The sequence below is a fragment of the Bufo bufo genome, chromosome 1 (genome assembly GCF_905171765.1).
Source record: "Bufo bufo chromosome 1, aBufBuf1.1, whole genome shotgun sequence".
Classification (NCBI taxonomy): domain Eukaryota; kingdom Metazoa; phylum Chordata; class Amphibia; order Anura; family Bufonidae; genus Bufo; species Bufo bufo.
The window spans coordinates 518332200-518359683 of NC_053389.1; the positions used below are offsets into that span (position 1 = coordinate 518332200).

Sequence of the window (27484 nt, forward strand, 5' to 3'; positions counted from 1 at the left end):
TACATTTTTTCCCCACAAACTATATCTCAATCTGCTCACCTCCTCCTGCTCTATAACATGTATTTGGCTGCTGTACTTTGTGGTGACAGGTCCTCTTTAAAGAGGACTCATCACCTCTCCAGACAGGATTGTTTTGGTAACCACTTGCATTATCCACGTAATAACAATTCTAGGGTATCTATTCTTCTAACTCTATGTTGTGCTGCTCTTCTGTTCTTCCTGCTAGAAGTTTATGGATAAAGGTAAAGATGGGAGTTATCAGTTGGGTGTGTGTCCCTCAGTCTGCCACTGCCAGCTCCCAATGGACAATGTGAAACAGTGCAGGCACAAACACCCCAACTGGTAACACCCATCTGTACCATTATCCATAAACTTCTTGTAGCTGCATTGCTCATTCTCCTGCCTGGCTTAAAGACTTGAAAAAGGAGCTCTGTTGCTCTCAAACGCATTGTCATCTCTTAGAAATAAAAAGATAATCTTATTAATCCCGTGGTCATAAAATTGTGCAAAAAGAAGTGTTAGCGTCACGTGGGCTGAGTCTCACCCACACCTCTTCTGTTACTATTGAGCAGCAATAAAGGGGAGAATAGCACAATAAAGTCATAGAGACAACATAAATGCCCCAGAATTGTCATTTCATGTGGAACCCATTTATTTACCTAAACAGACATGTCAGGGCCTCAATTCGAACGCTGGCCTATTGGTGCTTCTTTCCTGGCAAGTAGAAATTACGTGATGTCGCGGTAAAACAAGGGACCTCCAGAAGAAAAATAACTAGATGCGGAGCCACCCTGGGAGAAGAGACCCCCAGGGGGCAAGAGGGGGTCCCGGGGCTCGGGAACAGACAGGAAAAGGTGGAGAAGCCAGGGACTAAATTAGTAAGGAGGCTGAGGAAGATGAAGTGACCAGGGGCCTGGGGGCAAGGGCTAGGAAAGGGAAAAACAAGGGGAAGGAAGGACCTGGGGAAAGAATGACCCAAGGTGAGCCCAGGACCTGCAGAAAAAGAGAGTAGGTCATATAGCTCAGATCAAGTAAACAACTTAACGACCAAATCAACCTTAATTACAATGGGTTTTAACCTCATAGGGACAAAGCCTTATTTCACCTTAAGGACTTGGCCATTTTTTGCAAATCTGACCAGTGTCACTTTAAGTGGTGATAACTTTAAAACGCTTTGACTTATCCAGGCCGTTCTGAGAAAGTTTTTTCGTCACATATTGTACTTCATGACACTTGAAAAATGAAGTAAAAAAACAATTTTTTTTTTGCATAAAAAATACCTAATTTACCAAAAATTGGGAAAAATTTGCAAATTTCAAAGTTTCAGTTTCTCTACTTCTGTAATACATAGTAATACCCCCAAACATTGTGATGACTTTACATTCCCCATATGTCTACTTCATGTTTGAATTATTTTGGGAATGATATTTTATTTTTTGGGGATGTTACAAGGCTTAGAAGTTTAGAAGCAAATCTTGAAATTTTTCAGAAATCTAATTTTTAGGGACCACTACAGGTCTGAAGTCACTTTGCAAGGCTTACATAATAGAAACCACCCAAAAATGACCCCTTTCTATAAACTACACCCCTCAAGGTATTCAAAACTGATTTTACAAACTTCGTTAAGGGCTCTTTCACACTTGCGTTGTCCGGATCCGGCGTGCACTCCACTTGCCAGAATTACACTCCGGATCCGGAAAAACGCAAGTGTACTGAAAGCATTTGAAGACGGAACCGTCTTCAAAATGCTTTCAGTGTTACTATGGCAGCCAGGACGCTATTAAGGTCCTGGTTGCCATAGTAGGAGCGGGGATCGGTATACTTACAGTCCGTGCGGCTCCCGGGGCGCTCCAGAATGACGTCAGAGCGCCCCATGCGCATGGATGATGTGTCCAATGCGATCACATGATCCATGCGCTTGCGGCGCCCTGACGTCACTCTGGAGCGCCCCGGGAGCCGCACGGACGGTAAGTATGCTGCTCCCCCGCTCCCCGCTACACTTTACCATGGCTGCCAGGACTTTAGCGTCCCGGCAGCCATGGTAACCACTCTGAAAAATCTAAATGTCGGATCCGGCAATGCGCCGAAACGACGTTTAGCTTAAGGCCGGATCCGGATCAATGCCTTTCAATGGGCATTAATTCCGGATCCGGCCTTGCGGCAAGTGTTCCGGATTTTTGGCCGGAGCAAAAAGCGCAGCATGCTGCGGTATTTTCTCCGGCCAAAAAACGTTCCGTTCCGGAACTGAAGACATCCTGATGCATCCTGAACGGATTTCACTCCATTCAGAATGCATTGGGATGATCAGGATTCTTCCGGCATAGAGCCCCGACGACGGAACTCTATGCCGGAAGAAAAGAACGCAGGTGTGAAAGAGCCCTTACCCTTTAGGTGTTGCACAAGAGTTATTGGCAAATGGGGATGAAATTTGAGAATTTCATTTTTTTGCTTAATTTTCCATTTTAACCCATTTTTTCCACTAACAAAGCAAGGGTTAACAGCCAAACAAGACTGTATCTTTATTGCCCTGACTCTGCCGTTTACAGAAACACCCCATATGTGGCCGTAAACTACTGTACGGCCACACAGCGGGGCGTAGAGTGAAAGGTGCGCCGTTTGGTTTTTGGAAGACAGATTTTGCTGGACTGGTTTATTTACACCATGTCCCATTTGAAGCACCCCTAAAGTAGAAACTCCATAAAAGTGACCCCATCTAAGAAACTACACCCCTCAAGGTATTCAAAACAGATTTTACAAACTTTGTTAACCCTTTAGGTGTTGCACAAGATTTAATGGAAAATAGAGATATAATTTAAGAATTTCACTTTTTTGGCAGATTTTCCATTTTAATATTTTTTTTCCAGTTACAAAGAAAGGGTTAACAGCCAAACAAAACGCATTATTTATGGCCCTGATTCTGTAGTTTACAGAAACACCCCATATGTGGTCGTAAACTGCTGTACGGGCACACGGCAGGGCGCAGAAGGAAAGGAATGCTATTCGGTTTTTGGAAGGCAGATTTTGCTGGACTGTTTTTTTTTTGACACAATGTCCCATTTGAAGCCCCCCTGATGCACCCCTAGAGTAGAAACTCCAAAAAAGTGACCCCATTTTAGAAACTACGGGATAGGGTGGCAGTTTTGTTGGTACTAGTTTAGGGTACATATGATTTTTGGTTGCTCTATATTACACTTTTTGTGAGGCAAGGTAACAAAAAATAGCTTTTTTTGCACCGTTTTTTGTTGTTATTTACAACATTCATCTGACAGGTTAGATCATGTGGTAATTTTATAGAGCAGGTTGTCACGGACGCAGCGATACCTAATATGTATGCTTTTTTTTTTTATTTATGTAAGTTTTACACAATGATTTCATTTTGAAAACAAAAAAAAGGTTTTAGTGTCTCCATAGTCTAAGAGCCATAGTTTTTTCAGTTTTTGGGCGATTATCTTAAGTAGGGTCTCAATTTTAGCGGGATGAAATGACGGTTTGATTGACACTATTTTGGGGTGCATATGACTTTTTGATCGCTTGCTATTACACTTTTTGTGACGTAAGATGACAAAAAATGGCTTTTTTACACCGTTTAAATTTTTTTACGGTGGTCACCTGAGGGGTTAGATCATGTGATATTTTTATAGAGCCGGTCGATACGGACGCGGCGATACCTAATATGTATACTTTTTTTTAATTTATGTAAGTTTTACACAATGATTTCATTTTTGAAACAAAAAAAAATCATGTTTTAGTGTTTCCATAGTCTAAGAGCCATAGTTTTTTCAGTTTTGGGGCGATTATCTTAGGTAGGGTATGATTTTTGCAGGATGAGATGACGGTTTGATTGCTACAATTTTGGCGTACATGCGACTTTTTTGATCACTTTTATTACCTTTTTTGGGAAGTAAGGTGGGCAAAATTTCAATTTCATCATAGTTTTTTATTTTTTATTTTTATGGCGTTCACCGTTCGGGTAAAGTAACATGACCGTTTTATGGATCAGGTCGTTACGGACGCGGCGATACCAAACATGTGTAGGGAATTTATTTTTTTTTTTCATTTTTAAAATCAGTGATAAATGTGTTTTTTGATTTTTACTTTTTTTTCACTTTTTTTTTTACCCAGACCCACTTGGTTCTTGAAGATCCAGTGAGTCTGATGTCTGTATTTTACTTACACTTTGAACAGATCTATGCCTTTAGCACAGATCTGTTCAGCACCATGGACGGCAGGATGCCTGAGAAGGGAAGGGTAAGGACGGGGCTGCGCAGACGGGGAAGGGTAAGGACGGGGCTGTCGGGGGGCTGTCTGGGAGCTCTCTCCCTCTCCCATCGGGGGGCTGCAAAGGCACAGCAGCCCCCCGATCGGAGAGGGAGGGAGCTCCCTGAGCTGTTAACCTTTTTCATACAGCGAACCGCTGTATGGAAAGGGTTAAACAGCTGACATCGCATCACCGATGTCAGCCGTATATATCCGGGTTTCAGCAATGTGCTGGCACCCTGGTGTACCCACTAACCAACAACGACCCGCACCGCCCGCAACTCTCCCCCTGCACCTCCCGCCGCCATAAAAACATTCAGGGGTGCAGGGGGTGGGGGGGGGGGGTGAAACATATATATTTTGGGCATTATAAAGTTTCTGATCCCCGAGGTCCGATCAGAAACTGCAAAAAGCGCATCAAACCGCAGGTCTGAATTGACCTGCGGTTTGTTGTGATCGCCGACATGGGGGGGTCACGGGACCCCCCCGCGCATTTAGCCTAGGTGCCTGTTCAATGATTTGAGCAGGCACCTTGTTCCGATCACCGCCGGCCGGGCGGCAGTGATCGGAACAACACATGATGTACCGGTACGTCATGTGTCCTTAAGTACCAGGACATTATGACGTACCGGTACGTCATGTGTCCTTAAGAGGTTAAACATGTGAAAGTGGCAAGAGATTGAAACAGTATGCTAGACACTAGCCTAATTACTGTGCAAATAACACCTTCCCGACCACCCACCATACATTTACAGCGGAAGTCAGGTATTTAAATATGGCACCCGCTTGTGAAAGTAGTAGGTGCCTGCTGATTTAACCTCTTAAGGACACAGGGCATACAGGTACGCCCTGATGTATTACCTATCACCGCCGCGCAGGCAGGCACTCTGGGACCCGTATCGGCGATTGGTGCGGGCGGTGGATCATCCTGCCCGCCACCTCTCATTTTCAGGATGGTCGAGCGGTTATCAAGCAGAGTGTCAGCACATTGCTGACACTCTGCTTGAAACGGCTGACATCTGTGCTGTGATGTCAGCCGTTTAACCCCTTCCATGCCGCGGTCCGTAGGAACCGCTGTATGGAAGGAGTTAACAGGGAGGGAGCTCCCTCCCTCTCCCATCGGGGGCTGCTGTGCCTTTTCAGCCCCCGATGGGAGAGGGAAGCGGCCCCCCTTCCTCCCCATCACCCGCTGCTCTGTTGTGGCAGCGAGTGGTGGTTACCATGGCAACCGGCAGAAGTCTGATCAGACTTTTTTGGAGTTTCTACTCTAGGGGTGCATCAGGGGGGCTTCAAATGGGACATGGTGTCAAAATACCAGTCCAGCAAAATTGTATGTCATTCCTTTCCTTCTGCACCCTGCCGAGTGCCCGTACCTTCTAGGACAGGAGTCGGAAAGAGATCTCCAGCAAGGGCTCAAAGGAAGAAGTCTGTAGCGCTGAGAGGACTATATTCAGATCCCAAGGCGGTAGAGGAGGACGGTACGGAGGAACCGTATGTGCCACTCCCTGAAGGAAAGTTTTCATGGCACCAGGGGAGCCAGGGGACGCTGGAAAGCTGTGTCCCCTAGGATAGAAGCGCCAACACCTGACCCATCAAGGAACTAAGGGCTAAACCAAGGTCCAACCCTGATTGTAGAAAGGATAGGACCGTGGGGAGAGAAAAAACTGAGTGAGAGGATGTCCCGTCTTCCACAGAAGCCCAGGAAGGACCTCTAGGTCCTATAATAGATCCTGTACGATGCAGGCTTCCTGGCCTGAATCATAGTGCGGATGACGTCCGTCGAAAACCCTCTCTGAGTCAGAATGGCGGATTCAAAAGCCACGCCGTTAAACGAAAAGACCGTAAATGCTGATGTAAGACCGGACCCTGAGAAAGAAGGTAGTCTCTGAGTGGCAGTGACCAAGGGACGTCTCCTAGAAGGAGAACGAGGTCAGCGTACCACACGTGACAGGGACAATCCGGAGCAATTAGGATTGTCGGAATGCCCTCCTGGGTAGGAGCGGGGGGTGGAACACGTAAGGAGGGAGAACTCCCATGAAGAAGATATCAGGGTGTCCACACTGCGTGCCTCTGGATCTCTTGCTCGGGAGAGAAGGTGGGAAACTTTCGTGTAGATACCGTTAGCACACCCGGGACCAATGGAAGGAATCCCTGTAGAAGGAGGGATGTGGTGGGCACCACAGCCCACCAGTCGGGACCGGAGCACCACAAAATGCAAATGACAGAAAGGTAGTAACGTAGGAGCTACCAAGGCTTGCGAGGTGGCTATGAACCATGAGCCAGAGGAGGAAAAGACAGGAGAAGAATAGGCTAGGTCTAAAGCCCATTCCCCATTTGAGACCGGCGCTATACAGAAGTAGCCAAGGATTAAGTGGCTGTGCAAAAAAACTCCGCCTGAGGAGGAAGTCAGGCAAAGGGAGTCACACTGTATCGCTAGCCCCATACCACAGCAGAGGAGGGGGCCACCCGCAGAGGCCACCGAATTCAGTGCTAGAAGAGTCCACCACCTGACGAATGAGCTGTACAGAAGAACCGAAGTATGTAGTGGTAACGCAATTACCACTCCCACAATAGTAGCCAGCGATTGCCCCGTCAGCGCAAAACTGAGGGGGGGGGCCTAAGACTATCCGTAGAAGCCACGTACCATACTGCCCCAGAGAAGTAGAGCCAACTTAAAAACTCTACCTGGAAGAGCGCTGAACAGGAGCAACTGCCCAGCCAGCGCCAGGGTAGGACCCCTACTTGAGGGGGGAAGTCCCACTGCAGCGACTACGAACTCAAGCATTAGCAACAAAGCTGCACCTGTGGAGAGTGCCAGCATAGGCACTTCCTAGAGAAGGAGGAGTGGTGGGTAGAGAATACAGAGGCAGTGAAACACTCGACTCGCTGGAACATACTCACCATATATGTGCAAAGGTGTACGCACTACGCATTGAAGCGGACAATATGATGACTGACAGGAATGGTGGAGGCCCATGGATATGGGGGGTCTCTGGGACACATAAGTGATGCTAGGCAACCCCCTGAGAAGACAGGATGTTATAAGCATGTCCAAAAACAGTGTCAAAAGAAAGAAGGATAGCCACGTATCCACTGTCGGCACCCGTATACCACTAGAGTAAGAGTACCTGGCACCCGCGGGTACCAACAGTTGCCACGCACCCTTGTGAAATAGGGAAGACACCTAGAGCCGTGGCGTAGTTGAATTGCAGCATCCCAAGATGTCTAGTTATTCCCCGCTAGTGGATCACTTGCGGAAGCCGTTAATGCAACAGGAAGCACGGTGAAGTGCAACACTCCGCCCATGGAAAGGGATAGTGCGACAGTCGGGACCATATGCAATGGTAGTGCAATTACTCTATCTATGGAAGGTGGAATGCATACGGCAAGTACTTAGTGGTAGGGAAATACTCCACCTATGAAGGGGGGTTAATGCCCACAGCGGGAATAGTGCATATGGCGAGTCCTGTACCCCGTGGGAGTGCAATTATTGCACCAAAGTAAGGGGGTAATGCATACCGCACACAATGTAACAGTGAAAATGTCATTGTGCCACCTAAGGAAGGGGCTAATGCATACGGCAGGTACTGAACCCAGTGGAGATGCAATTCCGCCACTTACAGAAGGGGGCATGTATACGCCCGGCACCGAAACCAGTGTTATTGTACTTAGTCCACCTTGGTAGGAGACAATGTATAGGGCAAGAACTGCATCCCGAAGAGGTGTGATTACTCTGTCCATGGAAGGGGGCAATGCATACGACAAGTACTGCTGGCCACCCTAGACGCAATCCTGGGAGACTGCTTCAGATTCATGTCAGGGCCTGAATCAGTGATTCCCCCCCCCCCAATCAGACTGACGCTCTCTGGGAGGGAGGGTGTGTCTGAGTGTGACCCAGGGAGGAAGTGCAGAGATATTCGAGGAGAAAGATGTCCTGCTGTGATCCGCTTGCGCGCAGATCTACCCCTCTGAATCTCGCCCCTGACTGTTACGGACTGCGCAGGTGGGGACTTATCAACCAAACAACCCCGGAGGGTGGATTGGGAAGTTCCAAAGGTTCTCCACTGGATTGCGCAGGTCGAGAATCAACAACCAACGACCCAGGAGAGGGGATTGGGAATGTCAGAGATCCTCCTTGATTGCGCAGGTGGAGGATTGTCAGCCAACGGCCCCGGAGGGCGTATTGGGAATCCTTCAGGGGTCCCTGTATTGCGAAGGTGCATGCAGAATTATCAACCAAGCGGCCGTGTAGGGCGGACTGGGACTATGAGAGGTCCTCCTGTGACCGGGATAGGGCACAGGCCCAGTCTGGTACCGCACGGTTATGATGTGTGCTGAGGGGGGGCGGGGGCCCGAATTAAATGTTCAAATTTTTTTTTTTTTATATGACTGAATAAGTGGTGGAAGGGTTAATCCTTGAATAATAAGAACTGTACTGTTTATCTAACCCCTTGATAACCCTGTGCCATCCTAATAAGAAATGGGTGGCCAGGAAGGGTTAAAAGTGCCTAAGACCAGGGGCGGTACTCGGCTGGCTTCTGGGGGAGGGGACAGCTAGGCGGGAAGAATTCGCGCCAGCCCGCCGCCCCCCCCCGAACCAGGGGGTGAAGGTGCGGCCTAGTATGCCGCAAAGCCGGGCCTAAGTTAATACACGGCCGACTGGGAAAAGAGCGCCCCCACCTGGGAAACACTGTCGGACGGCCGGGGGAAAAAAAGGGGCCTGGAATGGAGCATCCTGCTTCCGCACGAACCGCCCACACCGGCCGGGGGTGCCCGCCCCCGGGAAGAAACAGATGCTGCCGCCTGCCGCTGGAACCCGGAGTCGGGCAAAGGTAGCCACCCCGCAGCCGGAGTCCCCCATGCCCTAAAAACTCTCAGCGGCGCACGAGGCATCCGCGATATGGTCGTGCCGGCATTTAACCCTTTCGGAGCAGCGCGCTTGGCGCCCGCTCACGAAAGGGGCGGAATATGGTGCTGGGTAGCGGGGGGCAGAAGCCGCTGCACTCCTCTCTCCCCCGCGGAGTGAGCAGTCCGCCTAAAGGAGGAAGATTCTCCCCAGAGGCCATAACTATTAACCCCTATGAGCCTGGAAGCCGTTGGCCTGGGGGGTGGGGAGGGGATGAGAGGTACTGCCTTAGGGGTCTTGTGTACAATAAATAAATGCCCCAGGCAGCCTTGTGCCTTGCTGTGTCCCCCTCAGTTAACCCTTGAAAACTATGCCAAGAGGGAGGGAGGGGAAAGAGGGTAATACTTGCCTAGTCCAGTGTACTCACCTCATTTTCATCCTCCCTTCTGTCCAGCCGCCATCTTCACCCTTCCTCTTCACCAACAGGATCACCCCTTCAGCTACTGGCACCGTAGTGGCAGGACGCTGGAAGAGGGACTTGAATGGGTGACCCTTCTGCTGGCGGGATGCAGGGGAGCGATGCTGCCCTGGTCCACCTTGTCTTTTTGTGGGGGAGGAGGCAACGTGGTGGACCAAAGTTTGCATGCTCCCCCGGGAGAACAGGGAGGCGATGCGACCACTGTTTCCCACCTGAAAAAAATAAAAATAATATTTTTTTTATAAAAACATCTTCAGGGAGGTCTTGCCTCCTATTGAAACTAGAAACAACTGAAGCTCTCTCCCCAGGCTTTAGGGGGTATAGCTGCCAGGGGAGGAGCTAACAGCTGTTACTAGTGTCAACGGCTCCTAGAGGACATAGCTATACCCACGGTTCCTGTGTCACCCAATGAAAATGGGCGAGAAAATTTAATAAAATGAGATCAAAAAGTAATACACACTCCAAAATGTTATCAATGAAAACTACAGATCGAATAATATGGCGATGCAAAGAAAACATTTTTTTTTTTTAAAAACACAAAACTATATAAATGTGGTACTGTCTTAATCATACTGACCCGGAGAAATTACAGAACAAGTCAGTTTTACCACATATGAAATGCTGTAAAAATAAACAAAACTGTGGCAGAATTGAGCATTTTTTTTTATAATTCCACCCCACGTGAAATGTTTTTCCAGCTTCCCACTACATTGTATACAACAGTAAATGGTGCCATTAGAAAGTACAACTTGTCCTGCAAAAAACAAGCCCTCATATGGCTATGTTATGGTTCTGGGAAGGCTGCGAGTAGAAAACAATGAAAAAACTGAAAATGGCCTGGTCTTGAAGGGGTAAATAAACTTACACAAGAATTTAATATTTTGTATAGCAAACAACAGGAATTACATCTTACAACATACCTCTAAATGGTTGTTTTGCCTAGCTATATCAGCTGCTGTATTTCCACCTTTAGTTGATAGCCTTATGTCAGCTCCCAGTTCCAACATCTTTAAAACTGTGTTCTTATGTCCAGTATGGGCAGCCCATGTCATTCCCTATGCAAGAAAAGAAGGTAGATAGATGTGAATTCTTAAAACATGTAAACCAATAGATTTTTTTTCATATTTTTTTTTTTTAAAGAAGGGTGATAGAGTTGACAGGCCCCAGGGAGCCTCAGTATATTAGTGTTGAGGTCTGCAAGAAGTGGTATAACATGGTCTAGTGTAGAGTGCTCGTGTCACGATGGTCCTGCCTCAGGCCATCACTGCCTGGGGGTGGTTCCCTGCAATAATTGAGCTGAAGTAGACAAAGTAGTCCAGACCGGAAAACTTGAACGTAATTTACTGAATGAACTTGGTAATACAAAAATGTTTCTTTACTTGTATGGAATTCACTCCACTTGGTACCAGCAGGGCGCAAGATGGCGGCAGTTGGTCCAAATGCTTCTCTTTCCTTCCTATCTAGCTTAAGTCTGTTTTCTGTTCAATGAGTAGGGTGTCTCTGGTCAGTTTTCCCTCTCAAGTAAATAAAGTCTATAGTTCAGTCTGAAGCAGAAAAGGGGGGAAACGCATCCCATCGCTGCGCCATGTCTTGTCCCTTAGGACTCCAACTTGAACTAACTACGTCTTCCTGAAAAAGCCCTCCCTTGGTAGGAAACAGGACAGCCCACTTCTGCCCAAAGGGTGAAAAAGAATGGAATGGTTAGTTCCATTCTTGTCTCGAGGACTCTGCCAGACCTATGCCACCTGCTGGAAACCAGGCACATAGTATCAAATCTAATATATAAAGCTGAGTGTATGTATGTGTGTATGTCCGCTAAAGGAATCCGCACCGTCGCATTTACAATCACAAAATTTGGCACACAGGTACATCACACAGGTTTTAGACCGGGTCTCAGCTCTCTAGGACATACAGTTCCTAAGATATTGCCCAAAAATGCATTAGCCAATAGAAGTCTGCAGGTCTTTCTCCTCATATCCCAACTGCCATACACATGGTCACATGTCCCTTATCAGCCAATAGAAGCTCGCAGGCCCGTAGTCTCCCCATACACACAGTTTTACATCAGGTTTCTATAACAACCCAGCTTTTTATCTGTAAAGAATAAATCAAGGCAACTGGACTTACTGTAGATTTCTTGAAAACGTTTCACTCGTTCTTCCAACGAGCTTTCTCAATTCTGAGTGACTGTACAAGAATTCTCTTGGAATATGTAACAGAATCAACATCTGGTAAATTTACCCAGCATGTGGTCAGAGGTCATTATACCCAGCATGGGGTCAAAGGTGTTGATTCCATTATCCTAATTATGAGGTCCTAAGACAAGACCCAACCAGTGGCTACAAGAAGAAGGTTATAGAACTACTACAACTAGAAAAGGACAAAATCATTGATCGGGCCATGTATCATCGCCTCTACCCTGGGGAAGCCCCTCCATGTATTTATGGACTTTCTAAGATACATAAGGATGGGACCCCTCTCAGGCCAATTGTCAGCAGCATCAACTCTGTGACCTACAATGTGGCAAAATACTTAGCCAGAATACTAGCACCCTTGGCTGGAAACACACATCACATACAGAACTCAGGGTTTCACCACCAAAATCCAGAACTTGGTATTGGGCACGGAAGAAACAATGGTCTCCTATGATGTTACATCCCTCTTCACCTGCATACCCACTACAGAGACAAGTATATGGAGGAAGTAGAAAGGAAAGCCCTGACCACTTTCATGGGAATTACACAGAGTCATTGGTTCAGATATGTGGATGACACTTGGGTTAAAATTCATAAACAAGAGTTACAGGCTTTCACCGACCACATCAACTCAGTGGATCATAACATCAATTTCACACGGGAAGATATGCAGAACAACAAACTGGCGTTTCTGGACTGTCTTATAACAGTGGAAGAGGAAAGGAAGCTGGGAATAGAGGTCTATCGAAAACCAACACACACAGACCAGTACCTGCTATTTGATTCCCACCATTCTCTAGACCACAAACTGGGAGTCATCCAAACTCTACACCACCGGGCAGAGAAAATCCCCACCAGCACAGAGGCCAAGGCGAAGGAATTCAAACACCTCAGAGGGGCACTTAAAACTTGTGGGTATCCAGATTGGGCTTTTGTCAAAACAGAAGGAATGAGAAGAAAGAGCACTAAGACTACCAGTGAGGGCGAGAAGCATGACAGACGCAAGAATATGGTTATCCCATATGTAGCTGGGTTGTCTGAGAAACTCAAAAGGATTTTTAATAAACATCACATCCCTGTCTGCTTTAAACCCAGCAACACACTGAGGCAACAACTGGTTCACCCAAAAGATCCAACGCCTAAACACAAGATGGACAACATTGTGTACGCAGTCCAGTGCAATGAGGAATGCTCAGAACTGTATATCGGCGAAACAAAACAACAACTACATCAGCGTATGGCTCAGCATAGAAGAGCCAAAACCTCTGGTCAAGATTCAGCCGTGTACTTACATCTAAAAGAAACAGGTCACACCTTTGAAGACAGTCAAGTACGTGTTTTGGATAAGGAGGCCGATTGGTACAAACGAGGTGTGAAGGAGGCCATCTACGTAAAAATGGAGAAGCCAAGCTTGAATAGAGGCGGAGGGGTTAGACATCTATTGTCTGCCACATACAATGCTGTCTTGACACCTTTTTCTGGGAGGTCATTGTCACCTACTGACTCCAATTAGGATAATGGAATCAACACCTTTGACCCCATGCTGGTTATAATGACCTCTGACCCCATGCTGGGTATAATTACCAGATGTTGATTCAGTTTCATATTTATTCCCAGAGAATTCTTGTACAGTCACTCAGAATTGAGAAAGCTTGTTGGAAGAACGAGTGAAACGTTTTCAAGAAATCTACAGTAAGTCCAGTTGCCTTGATTTATTCTTTACAGATATACCATGACCTGGATAAATGAGAACCGTCACAGACAATCCAGCTTTTTGTCTTCACTGCTGTAGGTCAGCTTTAAAGAGGCAGGGCGCTGTGGATGACACTGTTAAGGGAGCGGAGTGCTGTGGAGGTCACAGTTAAGGGGGCAGCCTGCTGTGGAAGTGACAGTTAAGGGGACGGTCTGCTATGGAGGTCAGTGTTAAGGGGCAGATTGCTGTAGAGGCCACTGTTAAGAGAGCGCAGTGTTGTGGAAATCACTGAGATAGGGTACTGTGGAGGTCACTAATAAAAGGGCGGGCGCTGTGGAGGTCTCTGTTAATGGGACAGGGAATGGTGGGGGTCACAGTTAAGGGGATGGTCCGCTATGGAGGTCAGTGTTAAGGGGGAGGGTGCTGTGGAGGTAAAATTTTAAGGTAACGGTGCTCTGTGGAGGTCACTGTTAAGGGGGCCGGTTATTGTGGAAATCACTGTTAACGATACGGGGTACTGCGGAGGTCACAAATAAAGGGCCGACTGCTGTGGAGGTCACTGTAAAGGGAAGAGGGGACTGTGGAGGCCACTATTAACCCCTTAGTGACCACCCATACGTGTTTTTACGGCGGTCACTAAGGGGCCTTAGGCCCAGTTTAAGCGCCGCGCGGCTCCCCCGTGCAGCGGGGAGTGCGGACCTGGCTCTCACATGAGAGCTGGGTCCCTGCTCTAACAGCCCGGAACGGCAGGAGTGCCGATCCGGGCTGTTTAACCCTTTACATGCCGGGCGCAATGGCGCCCGCTGCATGTAAAGTGGTGATAGAGGGAGCGGACTCCCTCTGTCTCCCATCAGCACCCCGAAAATGCGATCGCGGGGTGCTGATGTGCTGGGAAGCTTACCTTGCTTCCGATGAGGGCCCGAGCCTGTCTTCAGTTACTTCCAGCAGGCTGTGCCTCTCTGGCGCAGCCTGCTGGTCAATGTTCGAATAGCATTGCTATTGAAATGCAATGCATTATAGAGATAATGCATTACATTTTAAAAGCAATCAAAATACTGTATATTATAGTCCCCTTGTGGGACTATTAAGTAGTAAAAAAAATAGAAAAAAAATACACATTTATTAAATAAAAAAAATTCCATAAAATAAAAAAATATGCCTTTTTTTCCATTGAAAATACGCTTTTCAATTAAAAAAATTGCAAAAAGAAAATATCCCCCATATGTTTGGTATTGCCGCGTCCCTAACGACCGGGACTACATAAATATTACATAAATTATCCCCTATGGTGAACGCCGTAAAAAATAAAAAATAAAAAAAGACAGAATTTCGAATTTATTCTTAGTTTCCACCGAAAAAAACCGTAATAACAAGCGATCAAAAAGCGGCATTTACTCCAAAATCATACCCATGAAAAATACAAGTCGTCTTTCAAAAATCAAGCCCTCACACAATTCCATATAAAAAAATAAAAAAAAGTTATGGGTCTTGTGAAGTGGCAATGCAAAATAATTTTTTGGGTTAATAAAAGGTGTTTTATTGCAAAAAAAGTAGTAAAACGTAAACAAAATTATAAGTATTTAGTATCACTGTAATCGTACTGACCCAGAGAATAAAGATATTATGTTATTTGTACCGAAAAATGAACGCCAAAAAATGTATAATGTAAAAACGCAGTGGCAGTATTGCTATTTTTCCCCATCTCCCTCCCAGAAAGAGTTAATAAAAGTTAATCAGAAAGTTATGTGTACCCCAAAATGGCGCCATTAAAAACTACAACTTGTCCCGTAAAAAACAAGCCCTCATAAAGCTATATAGATGAAAAAATAAAAAAGTTATAGCTCTTGGAACGAGACCATAAAAAAAGGAAGAAAAACGCTTGGTCATAAAGGCCCAAACAGGCTTGGTCACTAAGGGGTTAAAGGGCCAGCGGGGTACTGTGAGGTCACTGTTAAGGCAGTGGGGTACTGTGAGGTCACTGGGGGAATCAAAGAAAAATGCTTCTTTTGTTATTCTATACCAGTGATGGCTAACTTCTGGTGAAACTACAACTCCCAGCATGCTCCATTCATTGGTATGGAGTTCTGAGAACAGCCAATAAGTGTGCATCTTGGGAGTTGTAGTTTTACCACAGCTGGAGTGCCAGAGGTTAGCCATCATAGCTCTATACCAGGGCTGGCGAACCTGCGGCTCTCCAGCTGTTGTAAAACTACAATTCCCACCATGCCCTGCTGTAGGCTGTCTGGGCATGCTGGGAGTTGTAGTTTTGCAACAGATGGAAAGCCGCAGGTTGGCCATCCCTGCTCTATACCATTGCCTGCCTTTACTGCAGGTTTCAAACAACCATTTTGAAGATGACCTGTCACCTCTCCTGACAAGTCTGTTGAAGTAACTACTTGCATTCTCCACGTAATGACTATTCAGGAACATGGCTATATGTTATGCGATTCCTTTATTAATCCTTCTAGAAGTTCTGAATGAGTTAATAGCAGTTTGCAATTAGGTCCAGAGGGTGTTACCCTGTACACTCTGACACTATCCAATCAGTGCTGCTAGTGTCAGACTGTGAAGGGACAAACCTTAACTGGTAACACTCATCTGGACCTTCATTGCAAACTTCGAGCAATTCATAACTCATAAGAATAGATGTTCCAGAATAGTCATTACTTGGAGAATGCAAATAATTACTAAAACAGTCATGTCAGGAGAGGTGACAAGTCCTCTTAAAGTTCAAGCTACAAATGAAAATTTGGACCCATAAGCAATGTACTGTAAATTTGACTACATCAGTGTCCAAGTGGAGCCATTTACTGGGAGTTCTGTGAACTGGTAACTATAGGTCTCCATTAGTGTGTTGCAAATTAGCCTCAGTCCATTCCCACTACATACTAAACTGTCTGCAATATTTGCATAGAAAGGTGCAGTGATTAACAATCTATGACATGGGGCTGTAAGCGCAAATTCATTGCAGACAGGAAACAAAGAGCTTCCATATTTCACAGATCGTCAGAAAAGTTATTTACTGTATGGCAGGTCTGATAAGAGCTTTATATTAATGTGCGTCATTCATCTTAAAAAGCAGTGTCAACTACAGGCACCAGGTTCAAGAGAAGACATTTCTCAGATTTACGACACATACCTTATTAACATAAGGTCAACATAAAGAAGGTAATGAATGCCTCATTGTACCCCAGATCATGAGCACTACAGATGAGCGAATTTCGTGTTATTTGGTGGTAAAAGCAGAACTGCGTTATGGATTCTGTTACCACGGACCATAACGCAATTCTATGACGGAATGCATAAGGAGGACTCCCCTGCATAACGGAAATGGGACGGATCCCATAGACTTCTATTATGACGGAATGAATAACAGAATGCCTCTAAAGGCATCCTGTTATGTATTCCATCATAGAATTGCATTAGGGTATTGGGTAACGGAATCCATATTGCAATTCTGCTTTTACCAACATACGAAGCGTGAACGAACTTCATAACCTGAAATTCGCTCATCTCTAATGAGCACCTCTAAATAAGCAACCACAACGACTTAACAATTCATTGCAACAAAGTGGCATTGGTATTAACGCAGACAAATGAGCCCTTGAGAGAGTAACCCTAGAGCCAACCATAATGGAGAGCACACGGATACACGTATGTCCTAATCCCTTAAGGATGAGGCTTTATACACAACTGTATGACACCTTGTGCCCCTCCAGCACCAGCCATAATGGGGAATATAGATATCTGTGCCTGATCCAGACCGGAGATGTCTGGATCAGGCACTGCCAGACGTTAACCGACTCCCACCGGCTCTATTCACTGTAATGGGGACTGGTGGACATGCGGCTTCAACCTGGCAAACATGCCGAGAACCAGACAGACAGAAAACGCTGCGTTCTCGACATATTTTCTGGGTTGCGATTGGATCTCCGCTGGTACCCATTATAGTGTATGGGGACGGACGTCGATGCCAGAATGCAGAGAGATCCAGCAGGCTGTTCCGGAACAGATTTTTTTGTAAGCGGTTGTCCAATGTATTAATTTTTATCCAAAAGGAAGTGATGCTTTCAGAATAATACGGTTTATGTTATACTTACCTCCCTGAGCCCCTTCCGGTACTGCGCTACCACTCCTGTTCTCCCATCAATGCAGCCTTGGTGAAAGTTTTTAGCTGCAGCAGAGACATGCCCGTATATACCCAGAACAATGAAGCCAGTGATTGGCACAGAGGGGGTTCAGGATGGTAAGCATAAACCTTTATTGTTCTGATGGCTTTAAAAAACACCAAAATATTAAAAGTTTATATCATCCCCTTTCTCAATTTTACATATAAAAACAATAATAAAAAAATAAACCTATTACATATGGCCACGTCCGAAAAAGTCCAAACTATTAAAATACCGTAACACCTTAACAGAAAAAAAATAATTTGCAATTTTTTAGTCACCTTTCCCCCCCCAAAAATAATATAGGATAGTTCTATTATGGGCGGAACATTCCATAAAATGCGGAATGTACGCGGATTTTTTGGTGTTTTATTTTTTTTCGTGTGGTATCAAATAGTATTGAGTATCGCAATACTTTTTTATGGTATCGAAATCGAATCAAAATTTTGGTATCGTGACAACTAGGGATAAGCAAATTTCATATTTTGAAGTTTGTGTGCGGGTTCGTGTTGTGGTATTTACTGAATTGCGTTATGGATTCAGTTACCACGGACCATAATGCAATTCCATGACAGAATGCATAACGGAATGCCTTTAGAGGCATTCCGTCATAATAGAAGTCTATGGCCTGCAGGAGAGAACTCCAGCATAACGTAAACCGGACCGATCTGTTATGCAGCCCATAGACTTCTATTAGGATGGAATGAATAACGGAATGCCTTCATGGAATTGCGTTATGGTCCCTGGTAACGGAATCCATAACGCAATTCAGTAAATGCCACAACACAAACCCGCACACGAACTTCAAAATATGAAATCCGCTCATCCCTAGTAACAACCCTCAGTAGCTGTAAGAAAAGATGCTCCAAAATTGCTATTTTATAAGGTCAGCAGGCAGATTTTCGCCTCACCATATTCTCACAGCCATAACTTTTTATAATTTATTAATTTAAACCTCAGCACACGACCGTATCCATTTTGTGGTCCAAAAATCGAGAATCCACAAAATAGAGATACCAGCCATATGCATGCTGCAAATGCTTATTCTTGTCCGCAAAATGGAGAAGAATAGGACATGTTCTATAATTTGCGGAAAGGCCAGAAGGATGCGGACAGCACACAGATGACATCCCTGCACTGTCCACATTTTTTGTGGACTCACAGAAATTAAAGGGTCTGCATGTGATCTACAAAAATGCAGATCAGACGTGGACCCAAAATATGATTTTTCTAATTTTCTAATTCAGGTTTTATTTTTGCATGTTAAGCATGTAAAAATTGTCCATATACACCAGGCACAGGAGTTAAAAGATCCCAGACTGAGTGTCCAGACCCGGCTAGTATTAAAACCAGATTTAAAGAGTATTTTTGATGCATGACTAAAACATGCATACTACAAAATGTCCCTGTGTTGTAGCAATCCGTTGCTCCATTTCTGAGGCATTTTACTTTTACGATAATTAGGTTTTTGGGGAACAGAGGGGCAGACTAGCTCTTCTATGCCTGGCCCCATCGGGGGGACTATGACCATCCATGCCTGGCCCTATCGGTGGGACTATGACCATCTATGCCTGGCCCCAACAGGGGGACTATGACTATCTATGCCTGGCCCCATCAGGGGGACTATGACCATCTATGCCTGGCCCCATCGGTGGGACTATGACCATCTATGCCTGGCCCTATCGGTGGGACCATGACCATCTATGCCTGGCCCTATCGGTGGGACTATGACCATCTATGCCTGGCCCTATCGGTGGGACTATGACCATCTATGCCTGGCCCTATCGGTGGGACTATGACCATCTATGCCTGGCCCTATCGGTGGGACTATGACCATCTATGCCTGGCCCTATCAGTGGGACTATGACCATCTATGCCTGGCCCTATCAGTGGGACTATGACCATCTATGCCTGGCCCTATCAGTGGGACTATGACCATCTATGCCTGGCCCTATCAGTGGGACTATGACCATCTATGCCTGACCCTATCGGTGGGACTATGACCAATGGGAAACTCAGTCAACAAAATTAACGGGGCCTTGGTACCTGTAAAACCTAAAAGTGCTGCAGTGCTCAGACCAGACACAACGCTACTCATAGGTCACTGTGCCTGGTACAGCAGCTATTTCACATCAATGGAGCCGAGCTTTGATGTCAGACATATTGGGGGACATTTACTAAGATGCCTTTTTACGCCAGTCCTAGCTGTCCCCCCTGCGCTGCTGTAGTACATGGCTAATTTATGCCTCCTCCTCATAATTTAGGCACATGTATGGCAATCCATGCGCCTGTCAGAAAGACTATGCCAGCCCCTGGCAGCTGTAGTTTTTAGTTTACTTTTTCGCTCCAGCACAGCCGCCATCCCGACACTTGGGGTTTTGTCGAAAGGAAGTTACAATAGTCCCAAAAATGTCCTTTGTGAATATTTTATGACTCCCACTGTGCCTGGAAAAGTCGAAGACCCGGCTAGTATTAAAACCAGATTTAAAGAGTATTTTTGATGCATGACTAAAACATGCATACTACAAAATGTCCCTGTGTTGTAGCAATCCGTTGCTCCATTTTTGAGGCATTTTACTTTTACGATAATTAGGTTTTTGGGGAACAGATGGGCAGACTAGCTCTTCTATGCCTGGCCCCATCGGGGGGACTATGACCATCTAGCCGCCATCCCGCCAAACTGTGACACTTGGTGTTTTGTCGAAAGGATGTTACAATAGTCCCAAAAATGTTCTTTGTGACTATTTTATGACTCCCACTGTGCCTGGAAAAGTCGAAGAAGCTGTGGAGCAGAGAGGGCCTTCATTCCCATAATCGCACTCCAGATCACGGGCATATCCACGGGCAGTTCTACATAAAACTTGGCTATAGTGAAGTAAATAAAAGCTCATCTTACTGTAAAGCCATTCTCATCCTGTGCATTTATATCTGCACCATGGGCAACCAGTTGTGTAACTACTTTTGTGTGACCTTCACAAGCAGCAAGCATAACCGCAGTCATTTTCTTCCTGCAAACAAGCAGAATAAAATGTACATGGACAATAGAAACTGTACATTACTATGGAACATAGTAGTCAAAATACATCAAATACACTCAAAGAAAAAATAGAACCTACTCTCAATATAGAAAAGCTGCAGACCTCTATAAGGGACTCCCAAAAAACGCCTTCCGGATAGTAAGATGGCGGGGTAAATAATTGTTTTTGCTGGAACCTTTACAGTAGGTGAACCCGATTTTGTGTCAATCTCGCTCTCTTTCTCGGCGAGATTGAGCACCTACGAGCCCCATCGCGGGAGCCAGCGCCGAGCTGGCTTGCCGCGATGGAGACAGAGCCGTCATAGAAGCGACGGGAGATCCGACTTGGATTCCCGCCAATTCTACACGTGTGCGGCGTTTGTTATGAATCCTGAGGGGGAAGTCCCCGCCGGATTTTAAATAAAAATCCGGCATGGGTCCCCCCCCTCAGGAGCATACCCGGCCCTTAGGTCTGTTATGGGTTGTAAGGAGAGCCCCCCCTACGCCGAAAAAAACGTATCCAAAGCACGCTACCCGGCCAGCCAGGAAGGGAGTGGGGACGAGCGAGCGCCCCCCCCCCCCTCCTGAGCCGTACCAGGCTGCATGCCCTCAACATGGGGGGGTTGGGTGCTCTGGGGCAGGGGGCGCACTGCGGCCCCCCCACCTCAGAGCACCCTGTCCCCATGTTGATGAGGACAGGGCCCCTTCCCGACAACCCTGGCCGTTGGTTGTCGGGGTATGCGGGCGGGAGGCTTATCGGAATCTGGGAGCCCCCTTTAATAAGGGGGCCCCCAGATACCGGCTCCCCCACCCTAAGTGAATGAGTATGGGGTACATCGTACCCCTACCCATTCACCTGCAAGAAAAGTGGTAAAAACACAAATAAACCACACAGTGTATTAAAATATTTTATTTTTCTGCTCCGGAGGCCGCCCCCTGTCTTCTTTATTAGCTCTTTTACCAGGGGGGGCTCTTCTTCTTCCGCTATCCCGACGGGTCTTCTCCGCTATCCGGGGGGCCTTCTCAACTCTCCGGGGTTCTCCTTCTGTCTTCGCCGCTCTCCGTTGTTGACTCGGCGCACCCCGGTTCTTCGTCTCGCTAAATTTTTATTTAAAATCCGAGATCTCGCGAGACGAAGAACCGGGGTGCGCCGAGTCAACAACGGAGAGCGGCGAAGACAGAAGGAGAACCCCGGAGAGTTGAGAAGACCCCCCGGATAGCGGAGAAGACCCGTCGGGATAGCGGAAGAAGAAGAGCCCCCCCTGGTAAAAGAGCTAATAAAGAAGACAGGGGGCGGCCTCCGGAGCAGAAAAATAAAATATTTTAATACACTGTGTGGTTTATTTGTGTTTTTACCACTTTTCTTGCAGGTGAATGGGTAGGGGTACGATGTACCCCATACTCATTCACTTAGGGTGGGGGGCCGGTATCTGGGGGCCCCCTTATTAAAGGGGGCTCCCAGATTCCGATAAGCCTCCCGCCCGCATACCCCGACAACCAACGGCCAGGGTTGTCGGGAAGGGGCCCTGTCCTCATCCTGGCTGGCCACTCCCTTCCTGGCTGGCCGGGTAGCGTGCTTTGGATACGGGTCTGGTATGGATTGTAGGGGGACCCCCTACGCCGTTTTTTTCGGCGTAGGGGGTGCTCTCCTTACAACCCATAACAGACCTAAGGGCCCGGTATGCTCCTGAGGGGGGGACCCATGCCGGATTTTTATTTAAAATCCGGCGGGGACTTCCCCCTCAGGATTCATAACAAACGCCGCACACGTGTAGAATTGGCGGGAATCCAAGTCGGATCTCCCGTCGCTTCTATGACGCGCTTGCTGGGATGTGCTGTCACTATTCCAGTGAGTGCGAGATCTCGGCACCATGTCGCCGAGTATCAGCGCGACGCTGTCGTGCTAAAAGCACAATATCACAAACACCTACTGTATCTGCCCCTTCTGCACCACGGGATCGGCACTCCGAATCGCTTACAGTGTTCCTGGCTGGACCAGAAGTCTCTATACATTCCTATGACACTCACATTAACCCTTTCATGACCAAGGGTCATTGATGCCCCAATGTCCAGGTCAAAATTTACAAATCTGACATGCGTCACTTTATGTGGTAATTGCTTTGGAACACTTTTATTTATCCAAGCCATTCTGAGACTGTTTTCTCGTGACATATTGTACTTCATAATAGTCATAAATTTGAGTCAATATATTTCACCTTTATTTATGAAAAAATCCCAAATTTATAAAAAAAAAAATAGAAAAATTCACAATTTTCAAAATTTCAATTTCTCTGCTTCTAAAACAGAAAGTCATACCTAATAAAATATTTATTATTTAACATTCCCCATATGTCTACTTTATGTTGGCATTGTTTTGGAAATGTCATTTAATTTTTTTAGGACGTTAGAAGGCTTAGAAGTTTAGAAGCAATTCTTCAAATTTTTAAGAAAATTTCCAAAACCCACTTTTTAAAGGACCAGTTCAGGTCTGAAGTCACTTTGTGGGGCTTACATAGTGGAAACCCCCCATAAATGACCCCATTGTAGAAACTACACCCCTCAAGTTACTGAAAACTGATTTTACAAACTTTGTTAACCCTTTAGGTGTTCCACAAGAATTAAAGGAAAATGGAAATTAAATTTCTAAATTTCACTTTTTTGGCAGATTTTCCATTTTATTAAATTTTTTTCTTTAACACATTGAGGGTTAACAGCCAAACAAAACTCAACATTTATTACCCCGATTCTGCGGTTTACAGAAACACCCCACATGTGGTCGTAAACTGATGTAAGGGCGCACGGCAGGGCGCAGAAGGAAAGGAACGCCGTATGGTTTTTGGAAGGCAGATTTTGCTAAACTGGTTTTAGATGCCATGTCCCATTTAAAGCCCCCCTGATGCACACATACAGTAGAAACTCCCAAAAAGTGACCCTATTTTGGAAACTAGGGGATAAGGTGCCAGTTTTATTGATTTTTAATTGCTCTATATTAAGTTTTTTGTGAGGCAAGGTAACTGAAAAATGGCTGTTTTGGCACCGTTTTTTTTTTTTTTTTACAAGATTCATCTGACAGGTTATATCATGTGCTATTTTTATAGAGCAGGTTGTTACGGACGCAATGATATCAAATATGTCTACTTTCTTTGTTTGTTTCAGTTTTACATAATAAAGCAATTTTGAAAAAGAAATTATGTTTGTGTGTCCATTTTCTGATGTTTTTTATTTTTCTGCCGATCGTCTTGTGCAGGGGCTCGTTTTTTGCAGAAAGAGTTGAGGTTTTTATTGGTACCATTTTTGGGTACATAGGATTTTTTGATCATTCATTATTACACGTTATGGGGCAAGGTGACCAATAAATTGGCTTCTTTGGAACAGTTTTTATTTATTTATTTTTACAGCGTTTATCTGAGGGGTTAGGTCATGTGACAGTTTTATAGAGCAATACCTAATATGTATACTTTTTCTTATTTATTTAAGTTTTACACAATAATAGCATTTCTGAAACCAAAAAAATTATGTTTTAGTGTCTCCATAGTCTGAGAGCTATAGCTTTTTTATTTTTTGGGCGATTGTCTTAAATAGGGTATCATTTTTTGCAGGATGGGGTAACGGTTTGATTGGTACTATTTTGGGCGTCATAAGCCTTTTTGATTGCTTGCTGTTGCACTTTTTGTGATGTAAGGTGCCAAAAATGGCTTTTTTTACACAGTTTTTTTTTTTTTTTTATGGTGTTTATCGGACGGGGTCTATCATGTGATATATTTATAGAGACGGTCGTTACGGACGCGGTGATACCCAATATGTGTAGCAATTTCTTTTTTTAATTTTACATTTTTATTTATTTATTTTTACTTTTATTATTTTCACTTTTTTTTTTTATCAAGTCCCTCTTGGATCTTGAAGATCCAGTGGGGCTGATGGCTGTACTAAACTTTGCAATGCTCTTGCATTGCAAAGTATAATACAATCAGATGCCCTGAAGGTGGCAACAGCGGACGCTTTTGCAAAGCGTCCGGTTGCCATGGCAACCGTCGGGTGCTGCAATCGCAGCGCAGCAGCCCCGATGGTGGAGAGAGGGAGCCCCCTCCCTCTACTGACCCCATGGATGCCGCTGCCGCATCCATGGGGTCAATAGATGGAGGGGGCTCCCTCTCTCCACCATCGGGGCTGCTGCGCTGCGATTGCAGCGCCATCAGCTGACACTCTCTGCTGATGTCGGCGCCATCACACACAGCAGGGGGACCGAACCGCATCGGGGGCAGCGCTGGAAGGCAGGGGGGTGTCACGGCCAGCATTGAGGGGGCAGGAGGAATGTATGGGGCGGGGAGGTGGCGGACCGCATCAGGGCAGGAGGCAGGACGAGAAGCGCTTCAGCGGCAGGCGAACACAAGGGGGGGCTTGGAGGGGCACAGATGGGGGGCACAGATCGGGGGGGGACGGGACGAGGACACATTACCTGATTTCAGGCTCTGATCTGCAGAGCGCAGATCAGAGCCTGAAACCGGCATTTTTTCACTGCCGCGATCCGATTGGTTAGTCTGCACAGACTAACCAATCGGATCGATTGTCGGCAAGGGGCCACTCTGATTGGTCCCTAGCCGGCATTACTGAACTGTATGCTGTCCGTGACAGCAGCAGGTCAGGGGCAGAAGCTTTAATCCAAGCGCTTTGCAGCGCTTGGATTACAGAGCTGCCATGACATCTATACACGTGGTAGCTGCACAGGGCATGTGCAGCTATCACATATATATACAGATTGCGGTCGTGAAGGGGTTAAGAGTCTCATAGGAATGTATACAGAAAGTGACTTGCGGTCCAGCAGATTATGCAGGCGATTGTAGGGAGGGAAGCGTTCCTTCCCGGCAATTGCCTGCTCGCTAGTGGAGGAGAACGCTGCTACAGTATTACATGCAGTGGTGTCGTCCTCAGTATAGGGAGCAGCGATCATTATTCCATCGCTCATCCCCATACTGAATCATTGTTTGCCCGCAGCAGATCATGATTAAACAGCAAGATCTGCCCATGGCAAACAATGATTTTTAAACCTGTGGAAAGATTGGGATTGCCCGACGAATGACCATTTGCTCGTTCACCGGGTAATCAGTGGCAGTATTACACTAATAATACACCTATACTCATAAGAGTATGGAAAAAGTGCGTGGAACATGAGCCACACAACACCAATATAACCAAACGCACCAATAATTCATAGAAAATCAATAAACTTTATGAGCAAAATTACCTAAATATACACAATGTCAATGCGGTTATAAAGGACCCCACGCTAACAACACGTGGTGGGAACACTCACATGCGGTACATTATCCCTGAAATAATCCTGTACACTCCCAAAACCCCAGTCTTATGTCTATAAATAATTCAGGAAATCCATAGAATGACATAAATGCAATGCATACGACAGCAGGCCAACAAGAGTACATAATAGAAAGGAGATCAGGAAATATATACCGCAAGTGGTGCTGCCACCTGTGACTCCCCGACGCGCGTTTCGCCACACGGCTTCTTCCAAGGGGCGTGTAAATCTAAGTATTACACTGCCAGATCATCACTAACGAGCAGTCATACAGACGCTCATTAGCAATGATCTGGCAGACAATCTAGCAGTCTAAAACATGGTTAAGTGAGTATACAGCGACGGCCCCCTGTACAAATGAACTCAGACAAAGCAGACATTTAAATAAATAAATAAGTTTAATTAATCTTTTCCCATAAACTATATGTCAATCTGCAGATTTTATTGCATTTAAGGCTAGTCTAGAAGAAGCCTGAAAGGGTGTGGAAGCCACAGCATTATCCATATATTCTATGACTATGGATATCTGCATGGGAACTCTGGACCAACCCTTACACTTGGCCAGTACTCACACAAGAATGGAGAAGTCCAACGGTTTACATATGTACTTTAAAAAATATGTGACTACGTCAAGATTTGTGTCAGCTTGTGTACATGCCTTATCTCACCGGCAATAAAATGCTCAACTGGAAATCTACCATATCTATAGTTTACAACATACTATAGATATGGTACTAACAAGTCGCAAGATTTTGCACGCAGTTTGCGACTTTGTGGCGCAGAGGGGATGATAAATGTTCCTCTTAGACTCTTTGGCTCCTATTGACTCAAGCCCCAAGAGCAGCCGATTTCAGGCCCACCCTGAGCTGGCAGCTTAAAGCACAGTTAGGGCTCATTCACAGGACCGTATGAACGGGTCCGCATTTAGCGGATTTCAATGGGGCTGCAAAAGATGCAGACAGCACACCGTGTGCTGTCTGCATCTGTATGTCTGTTCCGTGGCCTAGTAAAAAATATAGAACATGTCCTATTCTTGTCTTGCCTACATTGTTCTGGGTCATACTTGTTGCATGCGAATTACAATTGACGCATAATGCATGAGGTGTGTGAGGGGTGTATGCAGCGAGCTCATGAGCTAAACCTGCTTGATACATGACAGCTGCCATCTGTATAATACAGCCGACACCTGCAGGCAATGACCAGGATTGAAGAGAACTCCTGGTCAGCCACAGTCAATAGTACCTAAGAGGTTAATCAAAGACAGGGGTCTCCCTTTAACTTCCGATTGGAAAAATATATGGAAAAAAAAAACACAACTAAAAAACGAATAACTTATATCACCCCCTCTCTCAATTTCACCGATAAAAAATAAACATAATTGATACTGCCACATCCAAAAACATCTACACTCTTAAAATACTAAATTATTTATCCTGCAAGTTGAAAACCATAATAGCAAAAAAAAAAATCAATAAGTTTGAATCACTGTTTACTTGGTTACTTTACCCGCTGAAAA

At 45.7% G+C, this 27484-nt stretch overlaps 1 protein-coding gene across 1 annotated transcript in view; it reads right to left on the reverse strand.

The window, feature by feature from the left end:
- ASZ1 (ankyrin repeat, SAM and basic leucine zipper domain containing 1) overlaps window positions 1–27484 on the reverse strand; it is a 131416-nt gene that overhangs the window by 52634 nt on the left and 51298 nt on the right. The window contains exons 5-6 of the mRNA XM_040413708.1: window positions 20535–20646; window positions 10502–10636 (exon numbers count right to left, since the gene is read on the reverse strand). Of these exons, the coding sequence (XP_040269642.1) occupies window positions 10502–10636; window positions 20535–20646 (247 nt within the window). The remainder of the gene's footprint in view (window positions 1–10501; window positions 10637–20534; window positions 20647–27484) is intronic.